The 16,864-nt window shown below is 43.2% G+C and overlaps 1 protein-coding gene across 1 annotated transcript; it reads right to left on the bottom strand.

Annotated features, from left to right (window-relative positions):
* Nucleotides 1-363: 363 nt before the first annotated feature.
* On the bottom strand, nt 364-16,864 carry VXN (vexin). Its single transcript, XM_069854194.1, has 6 exons — nt 16,359-16,864; nt 13,264-13,319; nt 8,371-8,533; nt 5,407-5,468; nt 3,684-3,769; nt 364-2,379 (listed from the first exon to the last, which is right to left on the bottom strand). Exons 1-6 carry the CDS (start codon nt 16,423-16,425, stop codon nt 2,193-2,195), a joined length of 621 nt encoding a protein of 206 aa, XP_069710295.1. The 5' UTR covers nt 16,426-16,864; the 3' UTR covers nt 364-2,192.

Here is a 16,864-nt window from a genome sequence, read left to right as displayed (position 1 = left end):
TAAAAGGAGGTTGTGGTGAGATGTGTGTTGGTCTCTTCTCCCAAGGAACAAGTGGTAGGACAAGAGGGAACGGCCTCAAGTTGCACCAGGGGAGGTTTAGACTGGATATTGGGAAAAAATTCTTTACTGAAAGGGTTATCGGGCATCAAAATTTGCTGCCCACAGAAGTGGCTGATTCACCATCCCTGGAGGTATTTAAAAGATGAGTAGACGAGATCCTCAGGAATATGGTTTAGTAGCGGAAAGGTACAGTTGTACTTGATGATCTCAAAGGTCTTTTCCAAGCAAATAATCCTATGAGTCTATGAAAATCTTCCCAGAAGCTTTTAAGTCACTGAGACTCACATGTTACCACATGCTACTTGTTTATTTTGTTTTTTTAAAGAATAGGACGTATTTTATTTAAATCAATAAGGTAAGTGTCTACTACAATACAAGAAATCTCCACAGCAGTTCCTGGAATACAGACAAATTAAATATGCTTGTTGTAAGTCTCTCCTTCTCTTGTAGACCCAAATTATAAATTAAATAAATAAGAAGACCATAAATACACATTTCAAGATACATCAATTATAAGGTAGAAACATTAATCATCTCCTCTTCACCTCCCTCCTCATACTGCTTAAAGCTATTAATTAACAAATTAAATACTAAAATACAGCTCTCTCAATAGACAAAACTTTTGCTGCCCTGGACTCTGTGACGGGTGCTCTATGGGTCAAATTCACTACAAGGGCAGGTACCACAAGCGCTCACCATCTTAATTACCTGAAACGCAGCACATGGGCTATTGCCAGTGTCAGCCCATCTTTTCATTTTTGCTTTGCTTAGATTATGAAACCAAAAAAGGAACTGGTGATTACTGTTATTCTTGGTCCTTGAGCGTATGCATTGCTGTGCAAGAAAGTCGTTCCGCTGAGTTTGCCAGGCTTACCTATATGTGTAAAAACAGCCCGTGTGTACGAGGCCAAAGATTCTGGCAGGATTTCTAAGGGCTGGGGAGTGGGGGTGTAAAGTAGCTGGTGATACTTGTAGGAGATGTTTCAGGAAAATCTTGGGTGCAGCTCCGGCTTGGTTCAGTCATGGAGGACCTGATGTTGGCAGGGTTATTGCACAGGCTGGTCATGGTGTCCAAACTATTACACAAGGGCAATGTGTCAAGCTCTAATTTATAGGTGGAATGGGCCCTTGTGAGGGAAATGTTCTGGTGCTGTGCAGGTGTGCAGCCTTCAACAGGCATTGTCACTACTCTTGCATGATGTGGCTGGTGACACATGGTCAATGCTGGCCACCACTGCCTCCTCTCATTGCCTTGCCAGCAGCCAGGTCCCTTCAGCGTGTGGTTAATGAGGAGCTGTGTTCCTCTCCTTTCCCAGCAGGAAGGAAGGAAAACAGGAGAGTAAATCATGCCTCTCTCAGGCTGCTGGGCCAGAGAATGACCTTTGCCTTGGGGAAGGAGGAGAGGAGGGTCTGTGATTTCTAGCTGCAAGGCTGTTCTGCAGGTTATGCAGGTTCTATGGAAGAAAGTACCTCCATTTGCTCATGGTTTGATCTCGCAGGGCACTTTGAAATACCAATCACTTGTCACATAGCAAGGTTTGATAAATGCGTGTTTGTAAACTTGCTCAGTTCTGACTCACTCATTATTTTAAAATTTCTACATCCTTTACTCCTGTCAGGAAACATCAAAGCTGAAGGGAAAAAGATTGGCATGTGTCATTCAACAAACATATTGTAAGATGTGGGTTTTATCTCACATTGTGAGAAGAGGACAAGCAGTGGTACAGAATGAACAGACCCTTGGGATTTAATGGCACTCTGTAATTGACCCATTGCTTGCACGAATACACAAACTTCTTGGTAGGCTTTTCTTGTTGTGAGTCTGAGCTGATTCAGACAGGACATGTATAATGTTAAATGGGCCAGCAGTAGTTTTGGCATTGAGTCAACATATAATTTTAGTGGGATACTTGGGATTTTAGTATATTGCAACAAAGAAAGGCTAGTGAGTTGCATCACATTCACCATTTTTACCTTAGCCTTTCTCCCACCATTCTGAGGCAACGGCATCAAATAATAAAAAGGATATAATTTTCCTGGATGAGCTGTGCTGTGTGTCTCCCCTCATTGATTCTAGAGCACCTTGTCCTGGCTAAAGGACCTTCTGTCTTTCCAAGTGATGCTGAGCCTTATCAGTCCGCCTCAAAGGCATTGTTTGTCGCCCCCAGGTACTCTGACTTCTTCTTGTGCTTCATCCACATCTTCCTCAGGAGGCTGGGTGTCCCGTACAGGCTGCCTCCAGTCAGTGGTAGGGAAGCTTCTGCTCCTGGTGGCAGAGTCAGGTCATACTCTGCAGTCTTTCTCCAGCGCTGCCTGTGGCTAGCAAATAAAGCACAGATGTGTAAAGTATTAATCTCCGAGGCTCTTCTCCCATGATTGTGACCACTAGCCATTGACAACCAAGGGCTGCCCATCTGCAAAGTTTAGCCTGTGGCTCGCCTGTCCCTGGGACTGGCAAGTCCATGGTGGGCAGGGGCTGTGCAAGGCAGTGGGCTTGGACACCACAACTGCCCGCTCCCTGCTGTCCTCTCTCCCCTTGGAGCCCGTTCTGACTTGCTCTCAGGGTGAACATTCACATGAGGTGATGGGCTACAAGTGGAACTGCTGCTAGGCACGTCTTCTGTAGCGTTTGCCACCAGAGAAAGAGCTGATTGGTGGCCTGGGGGCTGAGCTGAGTCATAGAATCATAGAATCATAGAACCATAGAATCATAGAATCGTAGAATCACTAGGTTGGAAAAGACCCACCGGATCATCGAGTCCAACCATTCCTATCAAACACTAAACCATGTCCCTCAGCACCTCATCCACCCGTCCCTTAAACACCTCCAGGGAAGGTGACTCAACCACCTCCCTGGGCAGCCTGTTCCAGTGCCCAATGACCCTTTCTGTGAAAAATTTTTTCCTAATGTTCAGCCTGAACCTCCACGGGCAGAGCTTGAGTCCTTCCACCTAAGCCCTGGGGACCATGTGGCAGCATTCAAACGGTGTGAGCTGCATGTGGTTGAGGGGGCTATGCCAGCTTACAGTGTCTGAGGGGGATAAATGTCTCTGTGTAAAAATTGGAAGGACACTGTGACAATGAGCTTGTAACTGACCCTCAGGTGGCAATGGTGGCAACTAGAATATCGCCCAGATCCATGTCTTGGTTAACTGTCTACTGAGGAGTGCATTTGCACTATGGTAGAGCTGTTCCTTACTTACACTTAAAGACAATAAAGCTTTGTTTAAAAAATATTTAATTACCTTTTCTAAACTGCCTTAGAACAAATATTACAGTCTTCTTAAGAGAAAAATACTTACATTTTGGATTTAAATGCTTTTCTTTCTAGTGATAAAACAAAGCTGAAACTGGCACTCGGGCAGCTGTATAAACAGCCACAGCTGACGACATAATCAGCACGTCCTTTAGCTGAGCTCTCCCTGCCTTTGGGAAGCAAGTGGTGTGGCTTTATTGTAAATCACTGAGGTTTTACACCTGTGATTCAGAGGAGCAGTCGAGCACTTATTTGTGTTTCTGGTGAGAGGGTGACCTGTGGTAGAGGTACCCCGTCCCATTCCTTGTCTGGTAACAACCCACACACAGCCTCCTGGGCTCAGGTGGAGGGGTGGGAAGGGACTTACTCATCTGTAGGAGTTCTGTTCCCTTTGGGGGAGTCCGTGACAGCCACTGCTTTTGCTCTGATCTGAGCAACTGGTGATGGTGGAAACTGCGGGAGGAAAAAGCATATCATTAGGAAATACCACGGATGAGTAGGGACCTCAGGTTTGTCTGAGGAAGAGGCTGGTTTAGGAAAACGAATAAATACCTTAAATCTCAACAAGAGAAAGCAGGCTGGCTAAGAACTTGACAGCCCAACTCCTACCCACATAAATACCAATTGCTCATCTGAATGGCCTCACTGAGCTCAGTGCAACACTCATATGAGCAAGAATTACACCTGCCATTGAAGAAGCGAGGCTTGCAGGACTTTTTATTCCCTAGTTTTCATGTATAGCTTCCCAAGGAGGAAAGCCTTTGTGCAGACTGAGCAGCTTGCCTCTTGCAGCTCTTCACAGGCTGCCCTTACATCTGTCCGAGCCGTCGCTGTCACTTGTGTGTTCAGATATGTTTCGCTGAGTGCTGCTCTGTGGCATGGGGGTTCCTGGCTCATGCCCCAGTTCTGCCACAGCCTCATGAGTGCCTAATCATCTACATCCTCCTTGTCCCACTTGATCAAAGAACTGAGTCGCATTTTCCCATACAGAGGCCACTGAGACTGGCACATCCTCCAAGATGGTAAGCTAAAGCGTGGGTTGCCCAGAAACAGTAAAAAAGGTCAAAAATTGTGATGTGCTGTCATCGTTTCAGGCAATAAACAGAGTGACTGATGTTACTGGCAGTACTGAAAAATTTCTTCATATTATTGTCACTATTATAACTGGTCTTAAGCTGCCTAGGATTATTTTCCCTGGAATTAATCTGAGACTGGATGTGTTTAGTTGTGCTCTGCAAGTAAACCAAGACTTAAAGATGTTTGAAATCACTTTTGCAAGCATCCTTTAAAATTTAACTGGGTTAATTAGGTGCAATTAGTTTCATTGCACTGAATGCCATTCATTTCGACCATCCTTCAATACTCTGCAGTGATTTTTCTTGAGTATAGCCCAGCTACCAGCTAGCACGCATATTGCAGCCTTCCAAAAAAGCATTTGAAACCATAAAGTTTCTATAGCATTGTCTGATGTTGGTCAGAAACGTTTCAAAGGATTATTTTCTATTTGAAGATCTATTTTTTATAAAATGTAGAGACTTTGAAAACTGTTTTTTTGGTAAAAAAAGAGGAGAGGGAAAATGTTTTAGTGAAGCCCAGTCATTCTTAACCAAAACATTTTGTGTCTCCACTACAGAACAAATATTCAGGTTCTGAATGATGATTTTCCCATCAACTCTTTGTTGGTATTTTTGATTGATCCAATTATCTTGTCAGGATGACATTCTGCAGAATATTAATGATTTGAAATACAATGTTTTCCCAGTTTGTGAAATTCTCTGAGAAATGAGAGGCTAATTCTTCCCAGATATTGCATGGATTTCCCTGTGCAGGTGGCTGAATATCCAGAACAGCAGCCTGCCTGTCTCCAGCCTGCACCACTTCCTCAGTTCCCGGAGTGGCAGCTGTCCTATGCCACCCTCTGCTTCCAGCTAAGGAGCTTCTGGCATAAATTATGTCTCAAAGCCTAATGAAGACTTTGAAATCTGCACATACTGTGACAGACTGACATGCTATTAATGTGGGACATTTTGACAGATAGTAGGTTTTGAGATGCATCAGACAGTGGTAGCTGGTTTGCTGTATTTACTTACCGAAGATTTCCCATCCAACAGGTGATTGCAGGACTTGGATGATTCTCGTTTAGTAAGTCCTACTGCAAAGTAAAAGAAACGTGGCCTGATCAGTAATTCTCGCATTTGCACAGCTTGCATCAAAAGCAGTTAAGCCCAGATATGAACAGAGCCCAGACTGAGGTTATGGTCCCACTAGGTTTCACTACAGCCTAAACTGCAGAAGTTTCTTTATTATGATCATCTACTGTGAAGTCAAAAATAGGTGATTTTTGGAATTGCTTGTCATTCTGGAAAGTCGCTTATCTGCTTTTTAAATGAAATTCTGAGCTGTCTTTAGCAGACCAAGCTGGGGGGAGCCCTAACTCTCTGTGAACACTCACATATATGTACATAAGAAGTGCAGTCCTACCCACTTCTCCTCAGCAGAGGTCGGTTAATGCAGTTTATGTCTGTCTTAGAGCCCCACTGCCAGGTTTGTCCTGCCTGGGAGCTCATTCATCTTTCTGGATTGCCCTGGAGAATTATTCTTACCTGGGCAGCAATGTATGCTACATCCACGCCACCACAGGGAGGGATTCCAACCTTTCTGTCTGCCTGTCTACTCTCCAGGTCTGAGGATAGTAGAAAGTGCTGCTTATAGAACTGTCTCCAGCATGATTTTGCAGTCAGAACTGTATTCTCTTTTTGGGCCAATATTTGATCATGATAAATATGTTAACTAGGCTCTCTCTTCCTGCCTCCCCTTGCTCCAGTAATTCCGTTAGGTACTCAACTGTATCCATCATGTCAAAGTTTAATTCAATTAGCTCCTCTCATCTTGCATATTAGGTACTAACAAAATTCAGCAAGTGGCTCCAGGCACCAGTGCTTCAGTTAATGGCCATATTTTTTCTTTGTCCTTTTTTTTTTTTTTGTTTGCTCTTGTATTGACTTTGCATTGACTGATTTTTCCCTTCCGCCTACCTCTCTTCTTACTAGATATGGAAAGTGTTCTAGCAAAGTTTTAGCAAAATATCTAAGAAAAATTAAGTCCTCACCACTTCAGGTTCGCAAGTTGTGCTTTACCAAATCTGAAGTCTCTTTAATATTCAACAACACTTGTCTATGGTGCAAGCATGGAAAACACTACAGACACAACTATTTCCAGCAAGAAAGTTGAAAGATGATTTTGAAGGATGAAATTTATGTGGAGGTCACCTTTGTACAGAAAACAGATGCTACATATCTGTGTATACACCTCACTTCATATCACACTTCGCTGAGTGTCCAGCTGTTGGGAAAATATTATATTTCAAATCATTAATATTCTGCAGAATGTCATCCTGACATAATAATCCTTCAAAGCTGTTTCCTGGTGAATTTTTCCCATCCCATTCCCCTCCCTCCTTGCACTACTTAGTCAGCCTCTTGTCTCTCCTTTGTTCTCAGTTCTTCCCTTTTACTGTGCAGTCTAATTTAACCGTAGATTCTCCCTCTTTTCCATTCAGCATCTCAGTTTCTTCATGCCCTTTCTCCCCTTATGAGAACTGTTTCCCTCTTTTCAGCTCTTCTTGATAGATTCCTACATCTTTTCTCCAGTTTGCACCTATCTGTCACCCTCTACATCTTGTTTCGTTTTGCAGCAGAGACCAGCAGTCCCTTCTTTTTAGCCTGGAGAAGAGGAGGCTGAGGGGAGACCTTATTGCTCTCTACAAGTACCTAACAGGAGGTTCCAGGGAGGTAGGTCTCTTCTCCCAAGTGACAGGTGATAGGGAATGCTGTCAAGCTACATCAGGGGAAGTTTAGATTGGACATTAAGAAAAAATTCTTCACAGAAAGGGTTATCAAGCACTGGCAGAGGCTGCCCAGGGAGGTGGTTGAGTCACCATCCCTGGAGGTGTTTAAAAAGCAGGTAGATGAGGTGCTTGGCGACACGGCTTAGTAGCAGACAGATACAGTTATTGCTGATAATGTCTAAGGTCTTTTCCAAGCTCATGATTCTACGATTCTTTGTGCCCCACTGGCTCTCTGCTATCCACTACCCCATAGTTGGTCCCAGCTACTCCTCCTCCTGTCCCTGCTCCAGCCCCTAAGCCCCAGCTCTTTGTTCAGCCATTTCTTGGTTCTGGTGCCAGTTTGAGATCTCTCCTAACAGTCCCAAGCTCAGTTTGTTCCTTCTCAGTTTCCAAGGCCTCATACTTGTCTGGTCTGTGTTCAAGTGCAATGGCTTATGAGCACTGCAGCTGCAGACTGGTGGTGTGAAGAACATGTGCCTTCATTATAGTATCTGTTATACAGATTTAGCAAATTTTAGCAGGTCGGCATCCAATGGCTCTACCAGACATGTGCCATATGGGATTTTTGTTCAAAGGCTTATGACTTGATTGCATCTGGTTGGTTTTTCAAGGGAGAGCAAAAGATGCATTTTTGATTAAAAAGCCACCCCTTGCCAAAGTGCATGGCTCAGCTCCAGCTTTGACCTTTCAAACAACACACCAGCACCGAAGTAGCTGAATGCCCAGGCTATCTGTGTTTGCTCATTTCCTTGGTTTTACGTTGAAAACCTCTGTTTTTCCTTCATAGGTCCTTACAAATATGCTGAACAAGTTTTGGTTGAAAAAAACAAAGTCAGGTCTGTGGCAGACATTCAGAATCTAAAATTTAATCCGAAACAATAATGTTCTGGCAAATTCTAAGCAGGGATCTTATATAATAAGACGATTCAGGCCAATTCAGTAATATGCAATCTATAATCTCTAAAATATTGTCAGCCTTTGAAAAGGGAGCATTTATGACTCCGAATAAACTGAGTTTATGACTCTGAATAAAGAAAAAGCTCTGCAATGCCCCAGTCATTATCTCATTAATTCCACTAGATATTTTAAGTGTGGAAGAACCTTTCAGGTACATAACAAAGTGCCTGCTTCACTGCAAACTGCAAGACTGTGATATCCAAAAGTGTTCTGAAGCCAGAGAGGAAAAAAGCCATTTCTGGAGACTTACCATGCTGGGAAGTGCCCTTGGCAGAGCAGGGTCCCAGCTGCCCGCTCGGCAGGTGGCCCAGGCCCCGCACCTCATCTTCACTGTACAGCACATGGAAGAGATCACCTTGGTGGGGCTGGAGCTTCTCAATCCTGTGGGGCCGATGATCGGAGATGGCTATCACCTACAGGGAAGAGGCAAAACCATCCCGTTACACCTGGCCTTGGAGATTAGGTAGGCTGTCAAAGTTACAGTGGCGCAGCATGGCATTTGCTCTTCCTACTGCTTTCCCATCATCCAAAGGGGATTTTGTTGGGTGAGGACTGTGGGATTTGTGTGGTTTTGTGTGGCTCCTGCCTCCATGCATGCAATGTATAGAAGTACAGAAAAATCACATGTGATCTCTCTGAGACCCAGCTACTTAGTCGCACCTTTCTGTATTCTCCTCAGGAGACTGAAATGTGGTCCTTTTCAAGATCTACTAAGTAGGAAATGCCTTTGAGACAGCTTAAATTTAATTTCTTATTGCACCATATCTTGAGCAATCAATTAAACCTGTGCAATGTGAATTACAAATGCTATTTATTTATTTTAGCCTAATCCGAGACCTAAGAGGGGTTTTCTCGTAGTTCTGTGGATTTTGGCACACAGCCTAACACAGTCCCTGCTTCATAAGCTCTTAAGGGCATGCCCACGGTTAAGTTAAAGTCAAAGGGACTACTCATGTCCTTGAAGACAAGCTAAAGGAGGCCTAAGACAGGGTCCAGCTCCACTGACCATGAATCTGGCACTGCCTGGTGGAGCCAAGCCCCTGCATTGTTCCAGTAATTCAGAAATGATAGTGGTGCTGGTGCTGAGAAGTCTCCTGATACTGCTTAAGTAGTTGGCATTGGCTCTCTCCCAGCTGCCCCTGGACCAGTTCCAGGACCTCCTCATTGCTCTGCAGCAACTCCTGGCAGGCTGCAGGCTCCCGTGTCCATGCATGCCCTGACCACCCGAACCTTGTAAGCTGCTTACCAGAGAGAGACATCACCCCCCATCACCACAGAGACATCCATGGAGACACTCATCTTCATTATAAAGACAATGAAGCTGTGGTTGGTAGGAGTCTCTCATGACAGCCTTTGGAGTCTGCCTCACATGAACCAAGCTCCTCTGGCTTTCAAGGAACACTACAAAGCTCACGTTTCCCATGAGCTCTGGAAATATGCACAGTGCTCTACGTCACACTCCGGCTTCTTTGGTGTGTGACAGAAAATGTCCCGCTGCTACTGAGACACCTGAGGTCACTTCTTTTGCATGGCCATGGAAAGAGCATTTTTGGTAAGTAGGATGCTGGCTGCAGTCGTCTCTAATCCTGAAAGTGGCTTATTTGAGCAGGGTAAAACACTACCAACTTGAAACTGAACAATCTTCCTGTGTGTTGCAAAGGATTACGCAGTTTGGGGAAAGAAAGCAGGATTTTTAACTCCACTAATAGCAGGAATTATTTAGGCACGTTTTCCGTGCTTTTGAGAGTCCTTGTTACATGTTGTATCAGTAATGCCAACATACCTTCAAGCAGCAGAATCTGTATAAGTAAGTTACAGTGCCATTTTCCATTACATCTCTAGACAACAGCACAGTCTCTATAACACATCTTCGGTGAACACCTTTGTTTACAGCATTTGGCCGTAGCTCACTTCTGGATTTCCTTATCTCTTAATACAAGATTTCACTGTGACTTTGGCTACCTCACCCATTACTGTAATATGTAAAGACTTATTTAGGTCAGGAAACTAAACCTGCTGTAGTGCAGTTTTGATCTCAACTGGAGCTGACGTTTCTCTAGGGTACTTAGGGTAAGGCAGAAGGATCAGCTGGAAGTCATTTTCCTTTTCCAGACATACCAGGAAATTTAAATCTGCTTGAATGGCAGAGTCAGCCAAACTACTCAGAATTATTAAACTGCTCCCTAAAATACTACTGGTTTTAGAACCTGTAAGTCCCTTACAGTCTGTTTGCAGGATGTTGACTCTGAATTCAGAGCTCAGCAAAGTCTCTGTTTAGTGGACTTTACCACTTGGCATCCCTGCTGTCAGAATTAGCTGTGTTAAGCAGGGGGCACAGAGGACACAAGAGGGCTGCAGATCAGCACAGAGGCTTGTTCTAACCACCCTGCTCCTGGACCCAAGATCCCACTGCCAAACCAACAACCAACCAGTAAAGATGATAATTAAGCATCTGGCTTCAGATAAAACTTTGAAGCTTAGAGGATGAACAATGAAGTGTTAGTGAAGGAAATGGCAGATTTGTAGAGTTAAGCTCTTTTTGATGGTCTAATTCTTAATGTGGCAATTTTAGCATACATAGAAGGATTTGCCATTTTTCTGCAAAACAGCCAAGTACTGGTGCCCGGACTGCTTTTAGAGTTCTAGCCAAAGGACTGCGGGACTTGGAAAAGAATGGAAATATCTACTGTCCCGGGAAATAACTCTTAACAGGGCAATAGGAACTGCAAAAAATATGTGTTTGTGAAACACTCAATTAAGAAAAAGGTGTTCCCCCTTCCTCTCACTCTTCCACGGTCAGGATCCCATTTTTGGGATGGGTTCTTGAATGTCATGGAAATTACCCCCCAAGGTCAGTCATTTGAAAGTTAAATCACTCTAATATTACACTGCTTGAGTGTTTCTGCCATGAAAAAAAAGTCTGGCAGATGTTCACGTTGCTTGCTATTTTCACCCCTGATGAGGATTAAAGTCGTGCATCCACTGCAATCACCAGAGCAGAAGATTTCATGTTAGCTGAGGTACTTCTGCAGTACTGGCTGCAGGTGCAGAGGTAAAAGCGAAAAACAATCATTCTGCTACTTTTGTGTGGGTCTAGAAATTGGCAATCACAACTTCCTCACAGGCACATATGTTCCACTATCTGCTATTTATTTGAATGCCTGTGCATGAGCTGTAAGTAGCTGCATCACACTGAAGAAGGGGAATGCACAAGTCTAAGAGGTGCCTGTGCCAGTTGCTTTGGTTTGAGAGTCTTGCTTGTTTTCTTAGCTGGGACTGCAGACTGCTCCTCAGGCTCAGTGCTGCCACTGCTAATAGGATGCTGCCTGCATCATGACTAAGGGCCAATCAAAGGGCATCTTTAACTGGGGTCAGGAAAGCCCCAAAGGAAAAAAAAATTCTCCAAAAATACAGCAGCAAACCAGGGACTTTCTTAACTTATTTCTTTAGACCTTTATGAGTATAATGCTACTACAACAGCTGATTCAAACCAAATTAAATATTAGAGGCTCATACTCAGCAGAAACAAGAAGTAGCTGCTGAGATTCAGAACATGATAACAGACATACAGGTGCCCCAGATTTCAGTGAGAGCTAGCTGAAAATTTTGCAACTGAATAGTTTTGTGAGAAATTCCTGGTTAGAAATCTGGGCATTTTGTTGGAAAAGTATCTATTTTGAAAATACTTGAGAAATTAACTGAGCATTCTGTTTTATTAAGACAGAATAGTTCACTTTTGGTTTGGACTTTTCTGCTATTTTTATAATACATGAAAAACAAAATATACCAAAAGCATAAGAAATAAAAAAGCGGTATCTCAAAATGTCTTAGCAGCACTCTTCAAGTCTCCAGCACTGACTTTCATCTTAATTTGGAATGAAGAGTCATTTTGAAACCTCAGCCTGAATCACGGGACAAAACCAAGATTTTCACAATTTCAGAAAAACACACGTATACATAGTTTCTACTCAAACACCACAGGAATCTATTGACCCTTCGTGGGAACAACTTTAGGTGTCCTGTGTGGTATTTGGATCCTATGACCTGCTTTAATAACCAAGAGAGGAGATGGGAGAGAATGTTGTGAGGTTTATTCCAGTGCATGGATAAGTGTGGTAAGCAGGGGTTACCTGTGGTGCTGTGGGGAGGTCAGGGAATCAGAAATATGAAGAGAAGGCCGTTTCCAAATGAGGAAGGGACTGGCAAGTGGGATAAGGCATGGGAAAAGGAAAGGCCATGGAGCAAAATGCTGCATCAAAGTGGTAGAGAAGAGACAGGTCTGTAGTGAGAAGAAATGCTTGGGCAGAAGAGTTTCAAAACTTGTAAAAAGTGCTTTGATATGTTCAAGAGGCAGAAGCCATCATTCCTGCAAGTCAGAACTGCAATGAAAGGATTGTGGAAGGGGTTGTGTATGTGTCAAGTGAATTTAAGGAGGGGAAAACTGTCTCTGAAGACAAGAAACCTCACGCCCCTGTATCAAAGTGTGGAAACTTGGAAAAAAATGTTTCTCAGAGCATGAAAAATGTTTAGTTCTTTGAATTTGGGGGGTACTTCACCTGAAGGAACCAAGTAAAGCTCCAGCTGTGCCCTCTGTACCAGTACATTGGTGGTGAGAGTGGGTCAGGCAAGCACCTCCGAGTTCAGGGGACAGGAATTCTCCTGTGGCTCCCTCAGAGCCATCTTTTTGAGTCAAGGTTACAGTCCATTGCTTGATGGATCCCTCCTAAATTCACTGGGGATATTGACTCACTCCTCAACTAACACACGTATGTATTCATATGATTTGTTTGCTTTTCCTTCCTACCTGTCCTTCTGTCACTGTTATTAGAGATTCATGGATAAGAGCCAAGTCTGTGATTTCCTCAGATGACCTATGCTGATAAGCTGCTATGTTCATTTTGATGGACCCTGCACAAACAGACCATTTTTTTTTTAAGTTTCAATGTGCTTCTGTAAATAAACTGTAGCCTTACAGATACTTCCCTTTCAGTTTTCCTTCCCAGTCCCAGCATCAGACACTGATGTACTTCTTTGCCCTGAAAGATGTCCTTCACATTTATCCACAACATTTTAGAAGATAAGTGTAGCCAACTAGAATTAAAAAAAAAAATGAAAAAAAAAGAAAAAATGAGATTTTTCTTACACTCTTTGTTAGGATGTGCTGCGTACTTTTGGCTCGTCTTCGGGCAGGACTACATGCTGTGAAAAGAAGAACAGGAATACAGTCAGGGTGCAGTGGAGGGGGACAAGACGAGGTTACCTGTTCCTCTAAAAGTCCTCTATGAGAATACATTGGGGCCATGGTGGGGAAGGGGGGAAGAAGAAAGGGTTTAAGGATTCCAGCTGAAACAACCCAAACCAAAGCTCTTTTTAATGTCATCTCAAAGACCATGTTCTAGCTGTACAATGCAGACATCCACAGGCACAGGGCAGCAGCCTTCCCCAAGTTTCTCCACTACTCCCATAGGTTTCTGCGAGGAATCATCCTTCTCCTTCCTGAGTTTTGATCTAGCCTCCCACCTGCCAATGATTCAGAAGGAAATGAGCTTCTCTTTCCATCCAGTCACCTTCGACCATGACTAGTGTACACATTAACTTTGGAGACGCCTATCATTTTACCTAGGCAGAGGTTTTTTCAATAAGGTCAAACTGCTTCATGACATCATGACATCATTTCAGTTTTACTGCACGATGTCCAACACACAACATTTGCACTAAGCCTAGTCTTTTCTTTTTCAGTCTTCAAAATGACCTATTCAGTTCTTTAAACTGGGGTATTTTGCTTGAAGCCTGCTTTTAAATTTTATTTCTTAGATCCATGAAGACACCAAAATCACAGGCAAAACAGAATCACTAGCCACTGGACACACAAGATGCTAGGAAAACAAGCCAAGCTTTTGATTGAAGTGATTTGGTTTGGGTGAGGCTTTTTTTGGACAAAGTGAAGGTTGTTTAAACATCTCTTGTTTCAATTTGATTTGAAACTGGCCTGAAAAACTCAGTGATACTCCCATCTCTCCCTCTCATCATATCTTACCATTTGCCCTTCAAAACGACTACCCTCCTCTGTATTCAGGATACAGGAGTTACGACCACAGGATTTAGTAGCCAGTGACAGAAACAGGCCTGCAAAATACTGCCAGACTTGGAGAATTAACTCCAATTTTAAAGGTTAATTCTGAGGGCAAGGGATGTGAATAGGAGTTTCCTATTCGAGCTCCTTGTATTGTCCAAAGGCTTTAAAGAGCCAGGAAGGTTTGTTATGGGATGATGGGTGACTCTTACTCTCTAGGTGAGCTTTCCTTTACATTTTTTGGCATCCATTCATCTGCAGGAGTTGCAGCAATCATCATCGTTATGTATTGGTGTTTGCAGAGAGTTTTGAAGCTGTGGAAGCAGCTGGAGTTCACTCAAGGCTGCTCATTTCTGCAGTCAAACTCATCTGACGGCAGGCATAACAAGTGAAAGGGCTTTCCAGGGCTCTTGTCCAAGCAGAGCTGAGAGTGGGACCAGAGTTACTCTTCCCAGATGGCTTGTGTTTGTCTAAAAGCCACCCCACGATACTCCAGTAAGGATATAAGTGCTGAGCATTAGGACACCACTGGCTAGAAACAAGGTTTTGGGCAATGTGAAACAAGACAGTAACGTGGAAGGCGATCAGTCTCATCCAGGGTCCCTGCCAGTGACCGGTTCCAACACAGGGTGCTTCCACACTGAACTCATTGCCAAGTAAGTTATCTGCCTGGGTAAAGCTGGAGAGTGTGTTAAGCTGTCAGTTTGATTGTGGTTTGTTTTGCACAGCACGATATCCTCAGGGATCCCTACTGCCTTCTCCTGCATGACATGATTCATATTTTAAGCTATGGTGAATGTGTATGTAATGAAGGTGGAGTTTCTTTCCTAGGAATATGTTGTAACTTGCTTTTGAAGCTTCAGCAATTACCCTTACTTTTGGGATTTCATTGTGTGAGAACTAAACTAATTGTTCATAAGCAAAACACTTAAGCACAGAAAAGTTTAGTGATGCAAAAAACCATCTTCACGTACTTCTCGTATTGGCTGTATTTTACTGGATAGTATGAGAACCACAGTTTATACAGATTTCTACCAGAACCAAGTACTGTTGCAATTTTAGTGGTGCCCAGGCTGGTACACAAGGAACAAGACACAAACGTGCCCAGGTAATAAATTTGCCTATTTTCAGAGTACGTATGATTCACAGTCCAACTCACTGCCTGTTGTCTGCCACTGTGAGTGGCAAATGGCTTACAGGGGCTAGAGAAAGGCAAAGCATGAAAGGGAAGTCACAGCACCAGCAAACATGCAATTACTTGAATGGCCATTGAATGAAGAGTGAATCGCTGAGGTAGCCAGAAGTGACCCACTCGTGCAGGAACACAATGGCAGCAATGCAAACAGTGGGGCTGCAGGGCTCTCCCTGCAAACTTGATTTTCTGCAGGGACTGGGAGCAGGAAAGGAAGAATGAATCCTCGCAGCTGATGTTTCTGGATTTGCCTGCAAAAGGATGTTTGTTTGTACAGCCCAGCTTTCAGGCAACAAAAAGAATTACAGTGACGGTTCACTTTGTCATTTCCACTTATATTCTGAAATTAAGCAGCTGAGAGCTCGTGCTTGCAGCTTGCAAGTAAAGATCTGATCTGGCCCCACAATTTATTTTCCCTGCTTTTACCTGCTTTCTTTTTCTTATTGCTGAAATATGCAGCTATTGAGTTTAAACTAATTTGTTCAATCAAATGCAGACTCGGCTTTGTCCGGTTCTTACTCTTCATTACAAGCAATTAATGTTAATCATGCATTCATTTCCAGGACATGGCTTTGGAAATGTTCCATTTATTGAGCCAGCAGACTTAAATTCAACATTCATGCAGTTCACCCAGTTCATCTAAGCTGCTAACTGCTTGCAGAACTTCATTTTCTTTTCTATTACACAGAATAACCACACAGTTGCAAGCTGTCACTTTAGCAATTACCTCATAGGTATATCAACACTGATTCCAGATCTCCCAATTTTGCCAGCACAAAGTTTTTACACAGCCACAATGTCGAAGCACCTGCACAGATTAGCTCCAGAAACAAGCAGTGAACGCTAGACTGCCAGCAGAGCATGGCACGGAAGAACAGATGAGCTGCTCACTTCAAAAATTTCCCTGATGCTAAACACCCCATCCATCTAAAAGACAACACCGTAGCGGTTGTTACAGTTTCGATGTACTCACATTTGGATGAAATCACAGTGGTGAAAACTTCCAAATTTTCATCGCTGCAGCTGTAAATCTGGTGCATTTTCCACCTCTCCCTCCTGACTGCCTTTCAGCTTCATGCAACTGCTCTGAACTTCTGGTAAATAGGTTTCACTAATCCAATCTGGCTCTGTGATCATTGTCCAGATCTACAAAGGACAGACATGCTGTGATCTCATCTCATTCCATATTCTTCATTGCAACATTTTCTGCTCCCATCTGCCTTTCTATGAATACTATTAATACAAAGATTTAATTTAGCTGTTTCTTAACCCTCTATTCAGATAAGAGCATTTTATTTTATGTCTCCTTTTACCAGTTTGGAGGATCCTCTGTAATAATTTGCTAACAATTAAAGCCTGTTTTCTGCAGCCAATGTATAAGCAAATAACTATTTACAGAAGTACTGCAAGGATATTTGATAGAAGTTGGGCTAAGATTTGTGAGTTTTAACACATTTATCACAAAAATTTGTTCCTCAC

Source organism: Phaenicophaeus curvirostris, chromosome 3 (assembly GCF_032191515.1).
Source record: "Phaenicophaeus curvirostris isolate KB17595 chromosome 3, BPBGC_Pcur_1.0, whole genome shotgun sequence".
In the NCBI taxonomy this organism is placed as follows: Eukaryota; Metazoa; Chordata; class Aves; order Cuculiformes; family Cuculidae; genus Phaenicophaeus; species Phaenicophaeus curvirostris.
The sequence above is the reverse complement of the archived record's forward strand: the minus strand, read 5'-3'. Positions and strand labels throughout refer to the sequence as shown.